Below are 22,890 nucleotides of genomic sequence, written 5' to 3'. Positions count from 1 at the left end.
TTCTGGAAACTTGGATGGTCTTATATTGGTGACTGATGAGAGGAAGTAGGGAAGAAGTAGGAGCTTGTGAGCTGTCCCTGAGCTTTTGTGTTGTTCAAGGCTAGTTAGTGCTCACTATTTGAGCCCCGCTCTACTTCCACCTTTTTGGTGGTTAATTGGAGACAGGAGTCTTTTATGTTTGTCTATCTGCGTTGGCTTCAAACTGTGATCCTCAGATCTCATCCTCCTAATTAGCTAGATTACAGTGGTGAGCCCACCAATCCAGTGCCCAGCCAAGATGTGCTTTTGATTGTGCGTTTAGCTCCTTATCTCCACTAGGATTAGAGTCACTCCAGTAAGCCATAGTCAAAGGTGATGATGACAACAGTTAGCAGCTATCCTTTAGCATCCTTAGGGAAATGTTACATGTGGAGTTCAGAAAACCTTGGTTATTCTCAGTGAATAACTTTTCCTTATCCTAGAGAATTCTGGATTGGGAATGAACTGTGAGTATATTGACAGGAAGGAAAAACTGGAGTGTTGGATCATGACTTGGGGCTAAATTCTTTTTGCTTCTATGTTATGCAGGTGATAGCTGCAAACATTGGGTACGGCACTGTGAGGCCATGGAAACCCGAGGCCACTGGGCCGAGAAGCTGGTGATGGAATTTCAGAGTAAAATGGAGAAGTGGAATGAAGAGACAGGTCTGAAATCACCCTGGCATCTGGGGGTTGATTCTTCATTCCGAAAGAAATCAGGTGGGTTAAGAAAAACTGAAAGACTCTAGTTGTTTAACCTCTTACCATCTCTCTTTGAGAAATAATGGAGATAAGAAATGGAGTATTTAATTAATGGAACTATATCATATGGTGTGACATTTAGTGTCACCTTTTTTTTTTTTGACCAGTCCTGGGGCTTGAACTCAGGGCCTCGGCACTGTCCTTGAGTTTTCTCAAGGCTAGCATCTACCACTTGAGCCATAGCACCACATCTGGCTTTTTTTTGTATATGTGGTACCAGGGAATCAAACGCAGAACTTCGTGCATGCTAGGTGAGCATTATTCCATTAGAGCCACACTCCCGATCCCTAGTGTCCTTTTTTCTAGAGGAAGTTTTCACGTTAGAGGGAAGTTGTCATTATTTGTCAGTGGGCTATTATGTTACCTTGGTCTTAAGGAGAATATGTTTGGGTTCCATCTAGAGTTGAGCATTCTTTCCTACTTACGGCATTAATGATTTTAGGATTTTTCACTTTCCTAATCCTATCAAGAGTGAATTAAGGCTTGGGAATGTGGCCAAGTGCTTGCCTCGCATGCATAAAGCCCTGGGTTCAATTCCTCAGTACCACATAAACAGAAAAATCTGGAAATGGCTCTGTGGCTCAAGTGGTAGAGTGCTAGCCTTAAGCAAAAGCAACTCAGGGACGGTGCCTAGACTCTGAGTTCAGGACTCAGAACTGGGGAAAAAAAAGTGAATTAATAGAATTTCCATCTTTTTATATTTATTTAGATTCACTTTCTAGTCCACGAAAGAACCCTCTTGAGATAAACCCCTCTCAGGGCAGACAGGCTCCCTTTGGACCTCTAGCATGGAATCGCTTACGCTCTAGCTGCATGGTTGTGCGAGTGGATGACCTCGACATCCACCAGGTGAGGACACTGGAAACATGATTAGAGAATTCACTTAGAAGACTCTGGCACAGTGTAAACAAACTAGAATCCAGGGACTGTTGGTTTCAGTTCTGATGGTTGACAGTTGGGTCTGTTTTTTCTAAGAAAAGAACTTGAAAAGTCTACTAGGTTTTTTTCTGGATGCCCTACTACAACCTCATGCTAAAAAAAGTAACTTGGGGAACATTCGAGGCAGGTGTGAGAATTTTAGAAATAAAATGACAAGCACCGTTGTGACAGGGAAGGATGGAGCAGGTGCTCCTGGGAGGAAAATGAATTCTGTTTTGAGTGCTGTTACACGTATTAATAATAAGTTGTGATTGTCTAGGTTTCTACAGCTGGACAGCCCAGTAAGAAGCCATCTACACTTCTCTCCTGCAGTCGCAAGCTTCACAACTTCCCTACTCAGGTCTCTGCCATTCATGTTGAGTTCACAGAGTATTACTTCCCAGATAATCAAGAGCTTCCAGGTGAGCAGGAGGCCTGGCCATTTCTTCTGTTTAAACTTTGTCAGGTGTTGTTAGGATTTTGCATAAATTTGCATATTTAATTGAGAAACTCTGCCCTACTGCTGGTGATACACATCTGTGGTCCTAGCTACTCAGGAGGCTTCCATCTGAGGATCATGGTTTGACCAACCCAGGCAGGACAATCTCTGGAACTCTTTTTTTCATATATTTTTTATTGTAATTAATAGAAGGGTTACATTATATTCACCAGATGGAAGGTGCATTACTTCACAAACACTGTTACCCTTTCTCATGTTTTAGTCCCCATTTCCTTCCTCCCACTCCCATCTCTGGAACTCTTAACTCCAGTAAACTACCAAAAAAGTTTGTGGCTCAAGTGGTAGAGTGTTGGTGTTGAGCAAATGAAACTCAGGGACAGTGCCTGAGTTAAAGCCCCAGGATAGACACACACACACACACACACACACACATTCCAAAATGAAAAAACTGCCTTGTATGAGTATATTTGCTCTCTTGACAATAAAATAAATGTTAGCTAGTAAATAAGAAGACTCTTACTAGCTACTGCTTTTTTTTTTTTTTTTTTTTTTTTTTTTTTGCCAGTCCTGGGCTTGAGCTCAGGGCCTGAGCACTGTCCTTGGACTTTCTCAAGGCTAGAGCTCTACCACTTGAGCCTCAGCACCACTTCCGGATTTTTTCTATGTATGTGGTACCGAGGAATCGAACCCGGGTCTTCATGCATGCTAGGCAAGCACTTTAACCACTAGGCCAAACTCCCGGCCTTTTATTTATTTTTTTTTAATTTTTATTTTTTTGCCAGTCCTGGGCTTGAGCTCAGTGCCTGAGCACTGTCCTTGGATTTTCTCAAGGCTAAAGCTCTACCACTTGAGCCTCAGCACCACTTCCGGCTTTTTTCTATATATGTGGTGCCGAGGAATTCAACCCGGGTCTTCGTGCATGCTAGTCAAGCACTCTACCACTAGGCAAAATTCCCGGCCCAGCTACTGCTTTATATTGATGATTCTTTTCTCTCTGCTTTACAGTTCCCTGTCCCAATCTCTACATTCAGTTAAATGGTCTGACATTCACAGTGGATCCTGTTAGTTTGCTCTGGGGAAACCTCTTTTGCCTAGATTTATACCGTAGCTTGGAGCAGTTTAAGGCTATCTACAAGCTGGAAGAATCAAGACAGAAAAATGAGCATTTGGACATCCGACTGGATGCCTTCCGGTTGAAGGTAGGGAAAGTGAAATTTTTGTCTTCTGTTGATAACCATAGTTCTGTTTTCCTTACAACTATCCTCCATAGTTCTGTTCTTCCATTTGATGGAAGTAAAACAAAATAAAACTGTTTTCCAGCCCAGAAGATCGTTCACATTAGCTGTTCTGAAGTATGTTTTATTTTCTTTCTGCAGGTAAGCTTCCCACTGGAAAAGAGACAGCAGGCAGAGATGCATCGACCCCAAGCACTTGTCTTTTCTGCATCAGGCATGATTGCCACCAACACACGTCATGCCCCACACTGTAGCTCTCCAGACCTCCAGAGTCTTTTCCGGGGTTTTGCTGCTGCTGAGTTCTTTCATTCTAATTATGACCACTTTCCCAAGGTTCCTGGTGGCTTTAGTCTTCTGCACATGCTCTTTTTACATCATGCTTTCCAAATGGATCCCCGCTCCTCTCACCCTCCCCCAAATCCTAAGGCTTCCCAGGACCTCTGGTCCATTCACTTCACTCAGATCTCCCTAGATTTTGAAGGAATAGAGAACTTTAAAGGCCATACCTTGAATTTTGTGGCCCCCTTCCCTTTGTCCATTTGGGCCTGTCTGCCTCTCCGCTGGCAGCAAGCCCAGGCACAGAAGCTCCTTTTGGCCTCAGAAGGGAGGCTAAAACCATCTGCTAGCTTTGGCAGCCCTGCCCATTCTGAATCCCTTGCCTCTGAAACTGTGCCTCATCAGAGGTCGAAGACTGAGCATGATTTGAAAAGCCTATCAGGTCTTACAGAAGTTGCAGAGATTGTCAGGGAAGGCCATGGTGCTGTGGACAACAAAGCACCTCTGACAGAGTTAGAAGATGTAGCAGATGTTCACATGCTTGTACACTCCCCTGCCCATGTCTGCGTGAGGCTGGACCATTACCAGTACCTGGCCTTGCTCCGACTGAAGGAGGTGCTGCAGGGGCTTCAGGAGCAGCTGACTAAGGACACTGAAGCCATGACTGGGTCTCCCATGCAGGACCAGACAGCTTGTATTGGTGTTCTCTTTCCCAGTGCTGAGGTAGCACTGCTCATGCATCCTACCTCTGGGACTGCTGATGCTGACTCTGCAGGTTCAGATACCACTAGCTTAGTTGATTCAGAGCTGTCTCCATTAGAGGATCAGGAACTAAAGTCTGATGCCTCCTCAGATCAGGGCCCAGCAAGCCCCAGGAAGGTGCTTGAAAACAGTAACACTGAAAATGCTAGTGCAGCCCAGCCACATAGTAATGGAGAGCTGCAGGATTCAGGTCCACCTGCACAGCAGCTGGCAAGAAAGGGCCATGAGGCAGTGGAGTCTCTACAGGCCAAGCAGCTGAGCAGAGATCAAGCCTCCACCCCACCATCAGTGTTCAAGTCTGCAGCTGGCAAGGTTCCTACTGTGAATGGGCAGGGAGACTCCACCCCTGTGAAGAACATTGAGGGAGAATTGTCCAGTGCTATTCACATGACCAAAGATGCTACCAAGGAAGCGCTGCATGCCACCATGGACCTGACCAAAGAAGCTGTATCCTTAACTAAGGATGCTTTCAGTCTGGGAAGGGACCGAATGACCTCCACAATGCACAAGATGTTGTCCTTGCCCCCTGCCAAGTGAGTGGTTCTTTGCCTCCTTTAGTTCCCCTATCTCCTCCTCAAGTTCTAAACACTGGGGTTAAGCCTTCCTTCTGGCTACACTGAAAGCTCCATGATGTAGTCCAAGAGAACACATAGAATGGCCTGCTCAATGAGCAGTTGTCAAGTCAATGTTTATTACCTCTTAGAATTAGATTATCTTCTTTTACTGATTTACAATTATTAATGTAGACATGTTATATCAGAACAATTCCTAGGTCTGTATAATTTTTGTTGAATTTATTATATTTATAAAATAATGTAGCCAGGCATGGTGGCTCACGCCTATGATCCTACTTACTCAGGAGTCTGAGATCTGAGGATCAAGGTTCAGAGCCAGGTTGGGCACCAAAGGACCTCACTCTTACCAGCAAGGTAGTGGGGCTTGGCTCAAGGGTAGGGCAGTAGTTTTGAGCTGAAAAGCTCAGAGACAGTGCCCAGGTCCAGTTCAAGCCACATGACCCACCAAAAAAAATGTAGTCCAGGCTGGCCTGGGATGGTCTTGAACTCATGATTCTCCTGCTACTACCTCCCAGTTATTGGTATTATAGGCATGTGTCTGGCTTTCTTTTTATTATTTATTTAGTCAGTTGTGGGACTTGAACTCTGGGCCTGGGTGTTGTCCCAGAGCGCTCAGCTCAAAGCTACCAGCCTACCCCTTGAGCCACAGCACCACTTCTGGTTTTCTGGTGATTAATTGGAGATCAGAGTTTTTTGGACTTTTGAACAGGTTTTTTTTTTTTTTTAAAACCAGTCCTGGGGCTTGAACTCAGGTGTCTGAGCAGTGTCCTTGGGCTTTATCAAGGCTAGAGCTCTACCACTTGAGCCACAGTACCATTTTCGGCTGCTTTTCCTATGCATGTGGTACTGAAGAATTGAACCGAGGCCTTTGTGCATACTAGGTAAGCACTTTACCACTAGGCCAAACTCCTGGCCACTCAGACTTTTTAGTGCCTAGGATGGCTTTGAAACTCAATCCTCAGGTCTCACCCTCCTAAGTAGCTAGGATTACAGGCATGAGTCACTGCACCTGGATTTTTTCTTTGGTGCTGGGGATTGAGTCCATGGCCTCGTGAATGCTATATGAGTGATCTACCACTGAGCTGCACCTAGCACAATTATTCTTTTTTGTTGTTGTTGTTGGTCTTGGGGCTTGGACTCTGGGCCTGAGCACTGCCCCTAAGCTCTTCAGCTTCAGCTGAAGAGCTACCCCTTGAGCTACAGTGCCACTTCTGCTTTTCTAGTGGTTAATTAGAAATAAGAGTCTTGTGGTCTTTAGTGCCTGGGCTGGCTTTGGGCCTCCTGAGTAGTTAGGATTATAGATATGAGCCACTATTCCCGGCTATAAATATTCTTCTTTTGTTTGTTGTCACTTGTGATCCTTTATTAGCCTCTTGAGTGCTAAGCTTACAGATATATACCACCATGTCCCAGCTTTTATATAATATTCTTTCCAATGGATTTTCTAATCCCCAAGTGTATGCCTGCTCCCCATTCATTTCCTCTGTCTTTTTAGCCTTCCTCCCCTCTCTTCCTTCCTCCCCTCCCTCCTCTGCCGTACTGAGGATTGAACTTTAGGCCCATGCTTCCATTCTGCCAGTTGGGTCACGTCCATAATCTGTTGTTCTACCTTTTCTGAATGGAGAAATGGGCTGAGAATATAACTCTGCAGTAAAATACTTGCCTAGTTTATGCAAGACTTTGAATTGGATCCCTATTACTGCAAATCAAAGAAACCTCCCCCACCCCAATTTTTTTTTTACTAAATGGAGATTAAGAGACATGCGAACAGGGAGAGGTGAAAAAGAAAAGGGAAAAATGTGTGATACAGCTCTTTTGAGACATCAATAATGACTTTCTAACTGCCCAAATTGGTAGTCTCTTTTTCAGACCAGTGGACTCTTATGACAGTCAAGTTGCTATTGAGTTCATTTTCAGTATTTTTTTGGAATTTACATTTAAGAAAATTAGCATACAAGTTTGGCAAAGTGGCTCAAGCCTGTAATCCTGGATACTCAGGAGGCTGAGATCTGAGGATCTCGGTTCAGAGCCAGCCCAGGTACTAAAGTCTGTGAGACTTTTATCTCCAATTAACCACCAGAAAACTAGAGGTGGCACTGTGGCTCAAGGGGTAGGGCAGTAGCCTTGAGCTTAAGAGCTCAAGGACAGTGCCCGGGCCTAGAGTTCAAGTCCCTTGACTGACAGATTATGTTAATTGTGCAAGGTTGAGAGGGGGAGTGTTTAATTGTGATGTTTCCATACATGTACATCATGTATCCTGATCAGACTCACTTCCTCTATCACTTACGCATATCTATACCTGTAAAACTATTTCAATCATTTTTTTGCTTTTTCTTTCTTTCTTTTTTTTTTTCATTTGGTCAGGGGGCTTGAACACTGTCCCTGAGTGCCGGAGGCAGCCGGCCAAGGGTCCTCGAAGAATAGGGCTGAGAGGCTAAAAGGAAAAATAAGACAGAGACAGAGAGGTTCGGGAGGGCCAGAGCAATTGCTGCATTTGACAACTTTATTTAACAGCTTGTCTATTTTATACCTTAGTACAAGAGAACAGAAAGCAATTGCTTATGTTGGCAATCAAGCTACAGTTCCATACTTGAATAATAACAAGAATTCTCAGAAGACTTATTATTTGTATAAAGAATCATCTAGTCTCAACTATCAAGTTATTCTCAGCAAATCTATCTCCTGGAGGGAGAGGGTAACCAAACAAGTCTGGGAATACTATCAAAGCACACTGTCACGACCCGTGAGAATTTAGGCACTCCACCCTTGCACAAAGGCAGGCAGATTGTACTCTTTACCCTTTATCCTCAACATAGGCCTTTCGAGTATAACTCTGTTAGACCCCAGACTCATATTGGTTTCCCACACTGAGCTCTTTAGCTCAAGGCTAGCAATCTACCCCTTGAGCCACACAGCCACTTCCAGTTTTCTGGTAGTTGATTGGAGGTAAGAGTCTCATGGACTCTTTAGAACACAGGCTGGCTTTGAGCTGTGATCCTCAGATCTCAGCTCTTGAGTATTTAGATTTACAGGTGTGAGTGACTGGCACCCAGCAATTTCAACCATTTTTATTGTTCTATATTCAGATAAATTACTTTGAACACATTCATCCTCATTCACCTTATCCAGTAATTCCCCCTCCCTATTGATACCTAAGACCCAGCAGAGCTTGTTTTACTTCCCACACTAGAGCTGGCCTGAGCTACTTTCACTTTGTAACTCTGTCCCTCTGATTGTGCTACCTCCCCACCCTCCCCACTTTCCCCATACCCCACCCCGAAGAATGCCCTGTACTTGTCACTTTCACAAAACCATTCTCTATCTTCTTGTTCTTTTTCTTCTTAACTTTTCTTTCACGGCATGCAGGTATGATTTATTTTCATAGAATGCTGTATTTGTGTAAATCTCTCTCACAATACATTATAAATCCTTTGAGGACACAGAATGTGCTTCTCATTAGTTTCTCTTTTCTATATTCCTGCCTGGAGTATACAGGATGAATATATAGTACCTTCAGGTCCTAGGATATTGGTAACTGGTTTCCCTTTTTTGAGGCTTGAATTCAGGGCTTAGGTATGCTGTACACTTGTCACAGCTCCACTTTCAGGTTCTTGGTAGTTATTTGGAAACCAAAGTCTCCTCAACTTTACTGCCCAGCTTGAGGTTGAACAGAGATCCTCAGATGTCAGTCTTCTGAGTAGATAGGATTATAGGCATAGGCTTCCAGTGCCCAGCCTGATGGGCCTCTTTTGTGGTTGAAAAGAACTTCATCCTTTTACAATAGATAATAGCCAAATTAATGTTTGGGTTGGGAAATGTATTGCCTAGACATAGAAACCAAAATGTTTTCAAAGCTACATTTGGACATTTTATTTTCTGTGTTTTGTTTGTTTTAAATAGGGAGTCTATGGCCAAGACAGATGAAGGAGTGGCAGCCCCAGTGAGTGGAGGTGCTGCCCGACTTCGATTTTTCTCCATGAAGAGGACAGTATCTCAGCAGTCATTTGATGGTGTCTCATTGGACAGCAGTGGCCCTGAAGACAGAATTTCAGTGGACAGTGATGGCAGTGATAGCTTTGTGATGCTCTTGGAGTCTGGTATGTGGGAACAAAGCTTCAGAAGTCTAAAATATTGGCTCTTTGTGCCAATATTGTGCCAAAGTAGGGTTCAAGAGGAGCTGAGACTAGCTGTGCATGGCTCACGCCTGAAATCCTAGCGACTCAGGAGGCTGAGATCTGAGAACTGCAGCATGGGCACTAAAAAGTCCATGAGATTCTTATCTCCAATAAATCTCCAGAAAACTGGAAGTGGAGCTGTGGCTTAAAGGGTTAGGAGGTGGGGCCATAGCCTTGAGCTGAAAAGCTCAGGGGCAATACCATGCCCAGAGTTCAAGTTCCCACAAAAAAAGGGTGGGGGTGGGGGTGGGGGAAGCTGAGACTTGATAATAGAGATAAAGGAGAGAATTTAGTAGATTGTGGCTTTGACTTACCTGTAAATACTTGATTTTTAGCATACAAAAAGATTCAAACTAAGCAGTATCCTGGAGGCTCAAGCCTGTAATCCTAATACTCAGAGGCTGAGATCTGAGGATTAGGGTTCAAAGTCAGCCCCAGTACACAAGGACCTGAGACTCTTACCTCCAATTAACTTCTAGAAAATGGGAAGTGGGGCTTAGCTCAAGAGTATGTCAGCAACTTTGAGCTGAAGAGCTCAGGGACAACACCCAGGCCCAGGGGTAGGGCAGCGCCTTGAGCTGAAGAGCTCAGGGACAGTGCCCAGTCTGAGTTCAAGCCCCATGACCCACCAAAAAAAAAAAAAAAGAGATTCAAACTAACGGAGAAATTGGTAGTCTTACAGATGTGCATTTATGGAGAAAGGGCCAATTTTGTATTTGGTATTAGTGGTTTATTTTCTGTTGTTGTTGTTTTTTTTTTTGGTCAGTCATGGGGCTTGAATTCTGGGCCTGGACACTCTCTCAGAGCTCTTCAACTCAAGGCTAATGCTGTACTGCTTGAGCCAAAGTGTCACTTGCTCTTTCTGATGGTTAATTGGAGATAAGAGTCCTGTGATTCTTAGATCCCAGCTTCCTGAGTAGCTAGGATTAATGCCATGAGCCACTGAGGCCTGGCTGTCATTTTTTTTTTTTTTTTTGGTTTCTGCCTATGTATTTTATTGTTGAAAGTTATTTAAAGATTTTTGTGTATAGATAAAATGAATAACTTCTAGGAGTTAAATCCATCACCTCTGGAATTACACAGTTCTTTTAGACTATGAAATAGAAACTTACTAAAGTTTTTTGAGATATGAGAGTATCTAAAGAGAATCCTTTCTTCCTCCCTTCTCCTTTTTACTTCCCTTCCTCTCTCCAACTTCCCTTTTCCTTTCTTTCCTTTCTTGTTGGAGATCCAAACCAAGCCTTGAGCATGCTGGCAATTGATCTATACTCCCAGCATCTTTCTTTTTTCTTGCTCGATTGCTTGCTTGCTTTTTTTTTTAAAGATTGGATCCCGAGACTGGGAGTTTGGCCTAGTGGTAGAATGCTTGCCTAGCATGCCTGAAGACCCAGGTTTGATTCCTCAGTACCACATACATAGAAAAAAGCCAGAAGTGGTGCTGAGGCTCAAGTGGTAGAGCTCTGGACTTGAGAAAGTCCAAGGACAGTGCTCAGGCCCTGAGCTCAAGCCCAGGACTGCCTCTCCCCCACCCCCACTGCCACCCCCACCCTGCCAAAAAAAAAATAGGCAAGATAGAAACTGAACCTATGGGCTGGGAGTGTGGTCTAGTGGTAGAGTGCTTGCCTAACATGCATGAAGCCCTGGATTTGATTCCCCAGAACCACATACATAGAAAAAGCCAGAAGTGGTGCTGTGGCTCAAGTGGCAGAGCCTTGATCAAAAAGTGTCCAGGGACAGTGCCCAGGTCCTGAGTTCAAGCCCCAGATTGGCAAAAAAAGAAAAAGAAATGAAGATATGATGAACAATATAGAATTTTAAAGTCAAGCTAAATAACATATCCATTACCTCAAATACTTATCATTTATTCTTCCTTTCTAGCTGAAACATTAAATCCTATGACCATTATCTCTCCATTCCTTCCACTCCCAAGCCCCTCGTAACCACTATTCTGCTCTTTGTATGTGTTTCTTTGTTTCAGATTTCATATATAAGTGAGAATATGTGGTTTTTGCCTTTCTCTGCCTGGCTCATTTATTAGCATAATATCCTCTAGTTTCATCCATATTGTCCTATATAACAAGAGTTCCTTGTTTTTAAAGGCTAAATAGTATACCATATTTTCATCATCTACCTATTAGTTGATAGACACATGGAGGTTGATTCTGCAACTTGGCTCTTGGGAAATAAGTGCTATAGTGAACATGGATTCAGATGTATCCCCAGCATACTGATTTCATTTCTTTGGCTATTTCCTTGTCTTGGTCTCTGGAGTGATAATGATTATAGATGTGTTCTACGTGGGTGTGTAAAACATATGTTTTCTTTCTTTTTTTGGGGGGGGCTAGTCTGAGGGCTTAAACTCAGGGCCTGAGCACTGTCCTTGGGCTTTTTCAAGGCTAGAGCTCTACCACTTGAGCCACAGCACCACTTCTGGCTTTTCTGTGTATGTGGTACCGAGGAAATGAACCCAGGTCTTGGTGCATGCTAGGCAAGCACTCTACCACTAGGCCAAACTCCCTACCCAGAACATATATTTTCTGTCTCTTTTCCTTTCTTTTCTTTCCTTTTTCTTTCTTCCTTTTTTTTCTTTTTGTTGGGTCATGGGGTTTGAACAGGCCTGGGGGCTGTCCCTGAGCTACCACCCTACTCCTGGGCCCCGGTGCTGTCCCTGAGCTCTTCAGCTCAAGGCTACCACCCTACCCTGGAGCCAAGTCCCACTTTCCATTTTCTAGAGGTGAATTGGAGCTAATAGTCTTAGGTCCTTTTGTGCCCGGGCAGGCTTTGAACCTTGATCCTCAGATTTCAGCCTCCTGAGTAGCTAGGATTACAGTAGTGAGCCACCTACTCCCTTCCTTCCTTCCTTCCTTCCTTCCTTCCTTCCTTCCTTCCTTCCTTCCTTCCTTCCTTCCCTCCCTCCCTCCCTCCCTCCCTCCCCCTTCCCTCTCTCTCTGTCTCTCTCTGTCTGTCTCTGTCTCTGTCTCTCTCTGTCTCTCTGTCTCTCTCTGTCTCTCTCTCTCTCTCTCTGTCTCTCTCTTTCTCTCTGTCTCTCTGTCTCTCTCTCTGGTTGTAGGGCTTGGAATCAGTGCCTGGGTGTTGTCTCTGAGCTTTTTTGCTCAAGGCTAGGGCCTTGAGTCACAGTTCCACTTCCTGTTTTCTAGTGGTTGTTTGGAGATAAGACTCTCAATTGGGCCGGGAGTTTGGCCTAGTGGTAGAGTGCTTGCCTAGCATGCACGAAGACCCAGGTTCGATTCCTCAGTACCACATACATAGAAAAAAGCTGGAAGTGGTGCTGAAGCTCAAGTGGTAGAGCTCTAGCCTTGAGAAAGTCCAAGGACAGTGCTCAGGCCTTGAACTCAAGCCCAGGACTGGCAAAAAAAAAAGACTCTCAAGACTGTTTTGCCTGGGCTGGCTTTGCACTAGGATCTTTAGATCTCAGCCTCCTGAGTACTTGGGATTACAGGCATGAGCCACTGGCACTTTGACATTTTTGTTGTTGTTGTTGGCCCTAGAGCTTCAGCTCTGGGCCTGGGTGCTGTCCCTGAACTCTTTTGCTCAAGGCTAGCACTCTAGCACTTCTTCCTCTTCTTCCTCTTCTTCCTCTTCATCTTCCTCCTCCTCCACTTCTTCCTCTGCCTCCTCCTTCTTCTTTCTTCTTCTCTTCCTTCCTCTTCTTCCTCCTCTTTTTCCTCTTCTTCCTCTTCCTCTTCTTCCTCCTTCTTCCTTCTCTCTTCTTCTTTCTGGAATTTGAACTTTGGGCCTGGGCGTTGTCCCTGTGCTCTTCAGCTCAAGGCTGTCACTCTACCACTTCTGGTTTTCTAGCAGTTAATTGGAGATAATAATCTCATGGACTTTAGTGCCTGGGCTGCCTTTGAACTGTGATCCTCAGATCTCAGCCTCCTGAGTAGATAAGATAACAGGTGTGAGCCACCTGTGCCCGGCTTCATTCTGTCATTTTTTTTTTAAACCAGTGCCGGGGCTTGAACTAAGGGACTAGGCACTGTTCTTGGCTAAAATGTTTTAAATTGTGGTGAAATTAATGTAAAATTTATTTCGTAAGCATTTTGAAGTGTACAGTTTAGTGGTTTTAAGTCTATCTTCATTGTTGTGCAGCCATTACCATCATGTATCTTCCTGACTTCTTACCTCACAACAATGAACACCAGCTCTTCACTCCTATTCCTCTCAGCCTTCCACACTCTTCTACTTTCTGTTTCTGAATTTTGTGAGTTTGAGTGGAGTCATAATACAGTGTTCATCCTTTTGTGACTAATTTATTGTAATGTATATTGTTATAGATTATATTCTATATTTCATATTCTATTTTTTGTAGTATTATCAGAATCCTCTTACATTGTAAGGCTCCATACTGTTCTACTGTATGGATATGCTACATTTCATTTATCCATTCCTCCACCAGTGGACAGTTGGGTTCCTTTCAGGGACAGATTTTATTAAATGTGACCAAATACCATTATTATGCATTAAAAATCTACAATAGTTATTTAAATTCATCAAATATCTAATTAGTCTGCAAATTTCCACTTATCTCACAAATGTTATATATTGTTTTAGCAGTTGCCATTGTTAGGCAGTTGGATTAAACAGTTCTTTTATTTTGTTTTTCATGCAGAGGCTGGTCCAGAATCTGCTCTACCAGGATCTCTGCCAAGTGTCCTGAATGATGCCGGTGGTGACATGAGCCCTGTTGTAGATAGTTGTGGCCAAGGATCCCCAGCAGCCAACAGTTCAGTTTCACCCAGTGGCCACCTTGACCTTTATCCGGTCAGCTGCTCAACTTTCTTCTGGGCAGAGGGTAGGCTCTGGGCTGAAAGTTTGAAACTTGGAGCTAAGAACTCTTCTTTGACAGGTCTCAGTTTTGGTCTTGAAGGTGAATGAAGTGTCTTTTGGGATTGAGGTACGTGGTGAGGACCTGAATGTAGCCTTGCAAGCAGAGGAACTAGCCTTGCAGCAGCTGGGCACTGTAGGACTCTGGCAGTTTCTGCATGGACAATGTACAGGTAAGAATAGTGGCCTTGTGGTGGGATTTATCTGAGGGCAGCCAGAGATTAACTGGTCCTATGTTGTAAGGGCAGCTGCTTTAGTGTCAGGCCCTTGGGTCTTTTTCCTAGCAGCTCCTGAGAGATGGGAATCTTCAGTAAAGCCTCTTTTCTACAAGGAGCCTCTCATACCTCTTTCTGGGCTTTGCTTCACTGGCCAGCCTCCATCTTCACTGCCCAATGATTTCTGGATTTACATGAAGACAGTGTCCATTCCTTTGTTTGTGTGGCTGCTAAAAGAAAACTCTTATCTGATCAGGGAACCTCTGTTATTCAGATTCATTCCTTTGGTGGGAATTATCAGCTATATTTTTAAAAATGGGAAAATTAGGCTTTATTTCAAAATTACCTTCAAAGATAAAACAGATACTTAAGAATACTTGTAAAATAAATGAAAACTACTACTACTAACTACTGCTACTACTACTACACTACAAAGAACACCTATAGCTAGGATTATAGGCTTGAGCCACCAGCATCCTTCTTTTTTCTTTTTTTGGTGTTTTATTAGGGGCTTGAACCCAGAGGGCCTAGGAATTGTCCTTTAGCATTTTTTTTTTCCTTTAGCATTTTTACTTAAGACTGAGCCACTGCTTTATAGTGGTTAACTGGAGATAAGACTTGTCTCATGCACTTTGTGCCCCAAGTAGAGATTTCTTTTTGGCCAGTCTTAGGGTATGAACTCAGGGCCTGAGCACTGTTCCTTGGGCTTTCTCAAGGCTAGAGCTATGCCACTTGAGCCACAGCACCACTTCCAAGATTTTTTTTTCCTATGTATGTGGTACCGAGGAACCAAACCCAGGGCTTCATGCATGCTAGGCAAGCACTCTATCACTAGGCCAAACTCCTGGCCCCAAGTAAGGAATTCTTTATCCTGAGATACTCATAACAGACTCCTGAGTAGCTAGGATGATAGATGTGAGCTACCTCTGCCTAACTGTGATTTGCTTCTTTAACCCAGCATGATATCCTTGAACTTTTGGATTGTGTTTTGTTACCTACTTTTACTACTATTTATTTATACTACCTTTTGCTTTTTTTCAAAAAAAAAAAAAGTCTCATAGGCTTTCCTGCTTGGGATGGCTTCAAACCATGATCATCAGATCTCAGCCTTCTAAGTAATCAAGGTTACAGGCATAAACCATCAGTACCTGGATTGTATTTTGTTTCTGAGATAGTCTTGTTAATTTCGCTTGGATTGGTTGTTGTTGTTGTTGTTTTTTTTTTTTTTTTTGGTCCTGCTGTTTGAATTCAGGGCCTGGGCACTATCCCTGAACTTCTTTTGCTTGAGGCTAGTACTTGAGCCGCAGCACTACTTCTGGCTCTTTTTTTGGCCAGTCCTGGGGCTTGAATTCTGGGTCTGAGCACTGTCTCTGAGATTTCACAAGGCTGGCACTCTTATCACTGAAGCCACAGCACTATTTCTGTCTTTCTGTTTATGTGGTACTGAGGAACTGAACCCAGTGCTTCATGCTTGCTAGGCAAGCACTCTGCCACTTGGAATGTTTTGTTTTGTTTTGATTTTGTGGGTGGTGGGACCTGAACTCTGGGTCTGGGCACTGTCCCTGAGCTCTTCAGTTCAAGGCTATTGTCCTACCCCTGGGCTTGGGTGTTGTCCCTGAGCTTTTCAGGCTTACCACCCTATCCCTTGGGCTTCAGCCCCACTTCCCATTTTCTAGTGGTTAATTGGAGATACGAGTCTCACATTTTTTAGTGCCCAGTCTGGCTTTGAACTGAGATCCTTAGCCCTACCCCTGGAGCCACAGTGCCACTTATGGTGATTAATTGGAGATAAGAGTCTCATGGACTTTTTAGTGCCCTGGCTGGCTATGAACTGTGATCCTTAGCTCTACCCCTTGAGCCACAGTGCCACTTCTGGTGATTAATTGGAGATAAGAGTCTCAGACTTTTTAGTGCCTGTGCTAGCAACAAAAAAAAGAGAAAAAAAAAAGAAAAAAAGAGCTTTCCCTTAGCTAATATATAACATCTCAAATTCAGAGCAAAGCCCCCCAACCTCTTCCTTCTGTGGTTTGATTTAAGGACCTCAGGCTTACTTGGCAGGCTCTTTACCACTTGAATCACACTTACATTTCCAGTTGAAGGCCAGCTTTTTGTTGGTCCTTCTCCCTTCCATCTTGAGAGGCATTGTAGCCAAGTAGCTTTATGGAATTTGAAGCCACATTACCTGGGTTAAATCATTGTGTCATTTTGGGCAAGTTCTGATGGAAATAATTTTGGAACTTAGATAGGGATAAAAAGTGGTGGATCTAACACATGGCAGATGACATGGGGCCCATCCTGGTGTTTCTGGTTCCCATAGTGCCTGGATTCTTTTGCCTGGATTCCTGCTGAAATGGGAGTCCACCCAATTAAAAGAGCCAGGTTAGCACTGGCATGGGTAAAGCTTTCAGCCCAAAGCCCAAGGGAAGAGGTATGGGAGGAGTCCAGTATAAAAATCACCCTCTGATAGGACTCCATTGGACTCTTCTTTCAAACCCCTCTCTGAATGGAGAGTGTCACTACTTTTATGGCTGTGCTTCATCTGCTTTAAACATTTTCCCGCCTTTAAATTTAATGGGCAGATAAAATGAACAGGACGGTGATCTTTTTGACCAGTGTCATTATGAATGTCTGTATCGGTAAAGTGCTTAAAATAGTTCTTGTATTAACTGATGTATCTGTGTTGTCTTGTTTTTCAAGGTGCAAGCTTCCAAGAGTCCTCAAATTTGAAGACTGGCCATATCAGACCAGCCGTGCGCCTTCGCTTTGAAGCGGGCCCTGGTGCAGCTGTTCACTCCCCCCTGGCCACCAAAAATGGCTTCCTGAATTTTTCTCTTCAGGGCTGTGACCTTGAGATGCTCACTTCAGTACTCAATGGTCTGGGGCCCTTCTTGGAGGATGAGGAAGTCCCAGTGGTAGTCCCTATGAAGATTGAGCTCCTGAACTCCAGTATTACCCTAAAGGTGAGAGACACCTTGGTTTATGTCCAGTCTTTGTCAAGCCTGAAATTCTAGTAATACCATGGTTAGCGTCTTATTATGGTAATCTTTGGTGTGGATCAGATGAGAAAAATACTAGCTTTCTCTGTCAGTGTTTGGGGGCAAAATGATCAAAAGGCTTGGTTGGGTAAGGAAACCTTATGTTGGGTAAGGAAACCTGATTCTGAATTTGGCATTCAGCAAAATCATGAGCAAGCCCTTAGGTTGTCTGTTTTTCAGTTGTGCCAACTTTAGAATGGGAGACATTTAATTATGCATATGTGTGGAGAACCAGTGGCATTTCTTATTGAGTGGTAGAAGCTGGTTTGTTATCTCCATTGCCCTGAGCTGGAAGGGGACATCATACAGTTTTCCTCTCTCCTCAGGATGATATCCCTCCAATCTACCCAACATCCCCTGGCCCTGTCCCTATCACCGTGGCCATGGAGCACATTGTGCTGACGCGGAGTGATGACGGTGTCTTCCACATCAGTGGTGAGTGTCACTGGCTTCCTGGCCTCTCTGCCCTTTTCTCTTGTGAGTAGCAGTGTTGTCACTTTGAACTTCCACTTTCTTCTGCAGCTGCTGCTCAGGATAGACCAGTGGTTGAAGTTCCTAAAAATGAAAAGATACACTCTACAAAAGAACAGATGTTCCTCATGCCCACAGAAGAGGTTTTTGGGCAGCAGGTAAGAACATAATAGAACTGTACCTTCCCATAAGCTAAGGGGCTGTCATTGTGAAAGCAGATTAAAAATAAAAATCCCTGGAGGGCTGAAGAGGCCAGTTTACATTGTATGACCTGGTGTTTGGCCTCTTTTTTTGGGGGGTAGGGGTCATGGGGTAAACTCTGGCCCTGGGTGCTGTCCCTGAGCTCTTCAGCTCAAGGCTACTGCCTTACCCCTGGGGCATCAGTCCCACTTCCTGTTTTCTAGTGGTCAATTGGAGATAAGAGTCTCATGTTCTTTAGTGCCTGGGATTGCTTTGAACCAGGATCCTCAGATCTCAGTCTCCTGAGTAGCTAGGATTTCAGGTGTGAGCCACCGTGCCTGGCATGGTCTCCTGACTCTTTAACAGCAGCTTGTGAAGGTGCTGACTGGAAGATGTAAGCTGAAGCTGATGGTGAGTGGTTGCTGCTCACATATTTCATTTCTTCAGACTGAAGAAGCATGAAGGGCAGTTAGGCTTTTAGAAAGGTCTAGTTGAATTCTCTTAAGATCATTAACCTGACCTGTCCATTTTTCTGTTTGAGTTCTTCCTCCTTGTTCCCCCTCTCTGGATATTGTTGCCAGATTGTATTAATCATGTTTGCTAACTGTAAACTTCTTATTGTTCCTCAGGTGAAAGAACTGCCTACCCTACGAAAGGAACTCACAGAGGCTAAAGAAGCATTGGCCAGTGCCAACCAGGACAAAGAAAGACTTCTCCAGGAGATTAGGAAATATAACCCCCTGTTTGAGCTCTGATAGCAGTGGCGCTGCCACCTGTGCCAAGGAGAGATCACCAGCAATAGCACCATCTAGAACAGAGGACACTGTTTTGAGGGTGCCAGAGGGGCACTTTCCCTTGTTATATGCTTTCCACTCGCTGTCTAATAGGATGGAGGATAGGGCAATGCAAGACCATATCCCAGGAAATGGGGTAGTTTTGTGTGTCTCTCATACATAGGCTGTCTAGGCTGTAGAAAGCCTTTAGGTCCTTTGCATACTAGGTAGAATTTTCACATGGTAGGGCCATTTTATCTTCTTGTTTTGTAGCAGAGATGTTTGGTTCCCTTAATGCCTGTGTGAACAAATGCAGAGGATACTTCAGTAATGCATAGAGCCACCAGATTCCATGACTCAGAACCTCTTGCAGCAGACCTGAAAAGTCTTTGACCTGACTTTTGGCCAGGATAGTGGAATAGAACAGGAAATAACTAAACAAAGGGGTGGGAACAGGAGGAATAAGGGAGTGCTGGACTCTGCCTGGTTTGTAATGGGAACCAGGCCCTTATCATCTTATCTGGTATTCCAGTCAGGTATTTTAGGTCAAACTTCCATTCTGTTGTAATTTCATCATGATGCTATGGGAGAAAATTAGAAGTTGTGACTCAGCCATATCATCTTTCCCTTCTGTAACATAATTTATTCGAAATTTAAATGAAGAAAAAATACTCTGAGGTGGAAGAAGGCATATTGTGGTAGAATCAGTAAGGAGCTCAATTCTGAGACTCTACAGTAAGTCATGCCCACATGCCCTCCACAGCTGTCCCTGAGAGATTACTTCCTCTGTCTCCCTGGGTCCCTGGTCATATGCTTTCCCAGCACTGTGATTTTCTGCCAGTGCTCACCTCAGCACTTGGTGGTTTGGGTGCTGTGTTTTAAACTTGAACGTAGACATCTCAGCCTGTTGACTTTCCTCTGTTACTGTGGCTTTTTAAAATCATGTACTTTTAACTAAGTAAAAACAAAACAAACTCCTTCCTATCTAGATTTTCTCCCTTGCCCCATATAAGAGTTGTTTTTCTCTCTTCTTGGCTAACTCTCCAGACTTTTCTTTTACCCATACTGCTTGGTGGTAAACACAGTCCATCAGCAAACTCACCTTGACTTGGCAAGATGGCAAAACAATGAGTTGATGATGTCATTGAAGTCTTAATTGTACATGACCTTTTGAAAGAAAAGTGTGATTTTTATGAAAAAAAAATCATGCTTGTATACTTTTTTTTGGATGGTACTTGAGTTTGAACTCAGGGCCTAATGCTTGCTAGCCAAGCACTCTTCCAGTTGAGCCTCGTCCCAGCTGTGTGTGTTCATGTCTTGTTTGAGATAAATTCTTGCCATGTAGCCCAGGCTGGCTTCAAACTTGATATTTTTCTGCCTCAGCCTCCCAAAGGTTGAGATTGTAGGCATGCATGATCGTGTCTACCTATCCTCTAGTTTTTTGGAGGTTAAAAAGAAACACATTCATGAAGAACTAGAACTAATTTGAATAAACTTTGAATAAGACTTTAGTCAAGTCTTTATAAAGGCAATCTTTAAAACATTTACCATGGGAGTGTGGAAATTTGTTAGGCTTAGGAAACAAATTAGACTTAGAAAAAACCAAACACTTCTCTGGAGATGAAGCTTCCTATGAATCAGTGCTCATAGTTCAACCTTAAGATTCTTATAAATGAACTGAAAGTACATTAATCAGTTGTACACAATTAAATGTCCCTAATTCCCAAACAGATCATAAGAGTTAAAAGCAAAAAGCCAAGAAAGGGAACAACTTAAAGATGATGAAAATTTTTTCTTAGCCTTTTTTGGTTACCTTTCTTGGTCACAAGCAGGACTGTGAATACTCAAATTGATGAGTGAGGTTCAGCATAGTAGAAGGTAATATATTTATGGAAGAGTGATCAACTAAGATGACAGCAAGCTCTGTGAGGACTCAGGAAAGATATGGAACTTTTGAACAGAATGAAGACTGGTCAAGGTGCTGCTGGGGCCAAAAGCTTGACTGCCTTCTAGACACCAACGGGACAGTGCTGTAGACAACACAAGACAGCATTTCATGCAAGGGGAAATTTTAATGAATTACCCATTCATACTTCTTCAGATACCTGGTAAAGGGAACAGAGGTCCAGAGAACAGTACAAGTGATCTGGAGGCAGAGGTATTTCATAGGTCTTTGAAGTGTAGCTGCTGTTCCACAAAGATGAAAGCTGAAGGGATTGTTTGATTGCATGACTGTCACTCAGGAACAAGAACCCTAATGATCTAGGTTCTATCTCCCCACCTCGAGGAAAAAGAAGTACTTCAGCAAATCAGAAACTTGGTGAGGTTTGTTTTTTTTATTTTTGTCTAAAGTACTCTAGAAAACTGCATCTGGGTGTAGGCAGTTTAAGAGGAATCCTTGTATGATGGCCTCCTAAGAGAACTGGGGTCACTTAGTGATATACAAACAAGAGGGCAAATGTGTCCTTCAATGTGCCTCTTAGTGCTTCTTTTAAAGAAGCATGTTGAACTAAATGGATTGCTTATCCTCTTAAGTGTGGCATTTCTAATGTTTTTACAGCAGATATTGGGGATATCCATTACTGGAAAATAGAATTATTCAACCTTGGGCTCCCCTGAGCTGATTTAAAATCACAGTTCCTTTCCTTTCCTGCACACCATATTCGACTTGTATCCCTTCACACAAAGAAAGCGCCTAATAGGTATTGCCTGGTATGCCTTACCTTAAGCTCATAGAAATGCATCTGCGAAGTATCAAGGCGACCCCTTAATGGCCAGAGCTGTCATGTTTCTGGCCCTCTGAATTGGAGTTCTTATCCTATGTGACAAGTGGATCCTTAGAATTTCAGACTTTCCCATTGTGTCTTGAAATCCTCCTTCTTGAAATGTGGTAGGTTAGTAAAAATCCCATGGATTTTAGTTAAAAACAAAAAGAAAAACGTCTTGTATAATCTCATATTCTTACTCATGGGAGAGGGATCTTTTCACCATGAAAAAATTGTGAAGTGGTAATCTTCAGGTTAAGTATAAATTGGAGAATAGAGTAAAAAAGTAGTATATTCCCCTCCCCAATGGTTTTTCTGCCTTGGAGCTATAAGACAGAACAAAAAATAATACCTCAAGGAAATGTCTGGAGGATAGCACTGTTACCTCTTGGAGCCTGGAGCCACTGCACATTGTCTTTTCATCTGTGAAGTATTTACAATGGTGTGTCATTTGTGGTTGTCTGGATTTCCTGTTTACATGCATGTACCAGGTTATGCTTTTGTATATATGAACTAGAGTTAAATTTAACTGAACAGAAGGTATGGCTGTCAATCTCAAAATTTCTTTTCAACTCACTGGAACAATTAACCTATGTCTCTGATGTAAGACAAAGTGGATCTACTGACATTATAGTTGCTTTTGACTTTATGGTCCACCTCTCCTTTTCCATGGTTCTGAAAGAAAAGTACTTGTGTGTATGTTATAAATAAGGGATTCTTTTCCCTTCACATAAAGCTTAAGTGCTTTCAGTTAAACTCATTTATGTAGTTACTGGTAGAAAGAAGGTAATTTGAAGTTATTTCTGTACGAGAACATTCTGTTACCAACTTTTACATGCACATGTATGCCACCTGGATGAGAACTGTAAAAGTGTTACTGCTTTGTGATTTATCCATTTTGGAGCCTCTGGGTGATGTACCATCCTTTCAGAGATGGGAGTTTTTGCATAGTGGCTCTTTGACCTTCTGTCAGAAAAGGAATGTTCCATTCACCAAGGTGTAGGTGTGGATAGTAGCTGTCATTCATTGGGTCTGTCCTTGCACAAAAGGATACAGTAGTATAAACTTCAACACAGAGGCTTAAGTTTCCTCTCATTATTCAGTTTAAGCCTTATCTAGTACCCCCAGTTGTAGTAGGTATAGTTCCTATGAGTTAAATTGTTATTGCTCAGCATTTTTTTTGTCAGTTTATTAGTTTTGATGAAAATTTAGCCTGACTCTTACAGCATTTCTCTGTGAAATGCTCACTGAAGTGTCTTCTCCACTGGCTAGGCCAATGAATTTAATGTTAAAGATACTAAAAGTCAGATCTGTCCAACTTTGTACATCCAAACTGTTTCCCCACTTGGGTGCTAAACAGAAGTGGAATCTATTCTAAGACCTGCTCAGGAAGCTTTAAAAGAGAACAGTTTCAAAACCCTTCTC

The 22,890-nt window shown here is 43.1% G+C and overlaps 1 protein-coding gene across 1 annotated transcript in view; it reads left to right on the top strand.

Annotated features, from left to right (window-relative positions):
• Bltp3a (bridge-like lipid transfer protein family member 3A) overlaps positions 1–19,678 on the top strand; it is a 49,650-nt gene extending 29,972 nt beyond the window's left edge. Inside the window, exons 10-21 of the mRNA XM_090355844.1 lie at positions 568–738; positions 1,490–1,629; positions 1,979–2,120; positions 3,164–3,357; positions 3,535–4,964; positions 8,907–9,103; positions 13,812–13,963; positions 14,049–14,199; positions 16,939–17,201; positions 17,603–17,711; positions 17,799–17,905; positions 18,557–19,678. Of these exons, the coding sequence (XP_090211970.1) occupies positions 568–738; positions 1,490–1,629; positions 1,979–2,120; positions 3,164–3,357; positions 3,535–4,964; positions 8,907–9,103; positions 13,812–13,963; positions 14,049–14,199; positions 16,939–17,201; positions 17,603–17,711; positions 17,799–17,905; positions 18,557–18,682 (3,182 nt within the window). The 3' untranslated portion in view covers positions 18,683–19,678. The remainder of the gene's footprint in view (positions 1–567; positions 739–1,489; positions 1,630–1,978; positions 2,121–3,163; positions 3,358–3,534; positions 4,965–8,906; positions 9,104–13,811; positions 13,964–14,048; positions 14,200–16,938; positions 17,202–17,602; positions 17,712–17,798; positions 17,906–18,556) is intronic.
• The last annotated feature ends 3,212 nt before the right edge of the window (positions 19,679–22,890 follow it).

This window comes from Megascapheus bottae, chromosome 22 (genome assembly GCF_031878675.1).
Source record: "Megascapheus bottae isolate mThoBot1 chromosome 22, mThoBot2.hap1, whole genome shotgun sequence".
Taxonomy (NCBI): domain Eukaryota; kingdom Metazoa; phylum Chordata; class Mammalia; order Rodentia; family Geomyidae; genus Megascapheus; species Megascapheus bottae.
The sequence above is the reverse complement of the archived record's forward strand: the minus strand, read 5'-3'. Positions and strand labels throughout refer to the sequence as shown.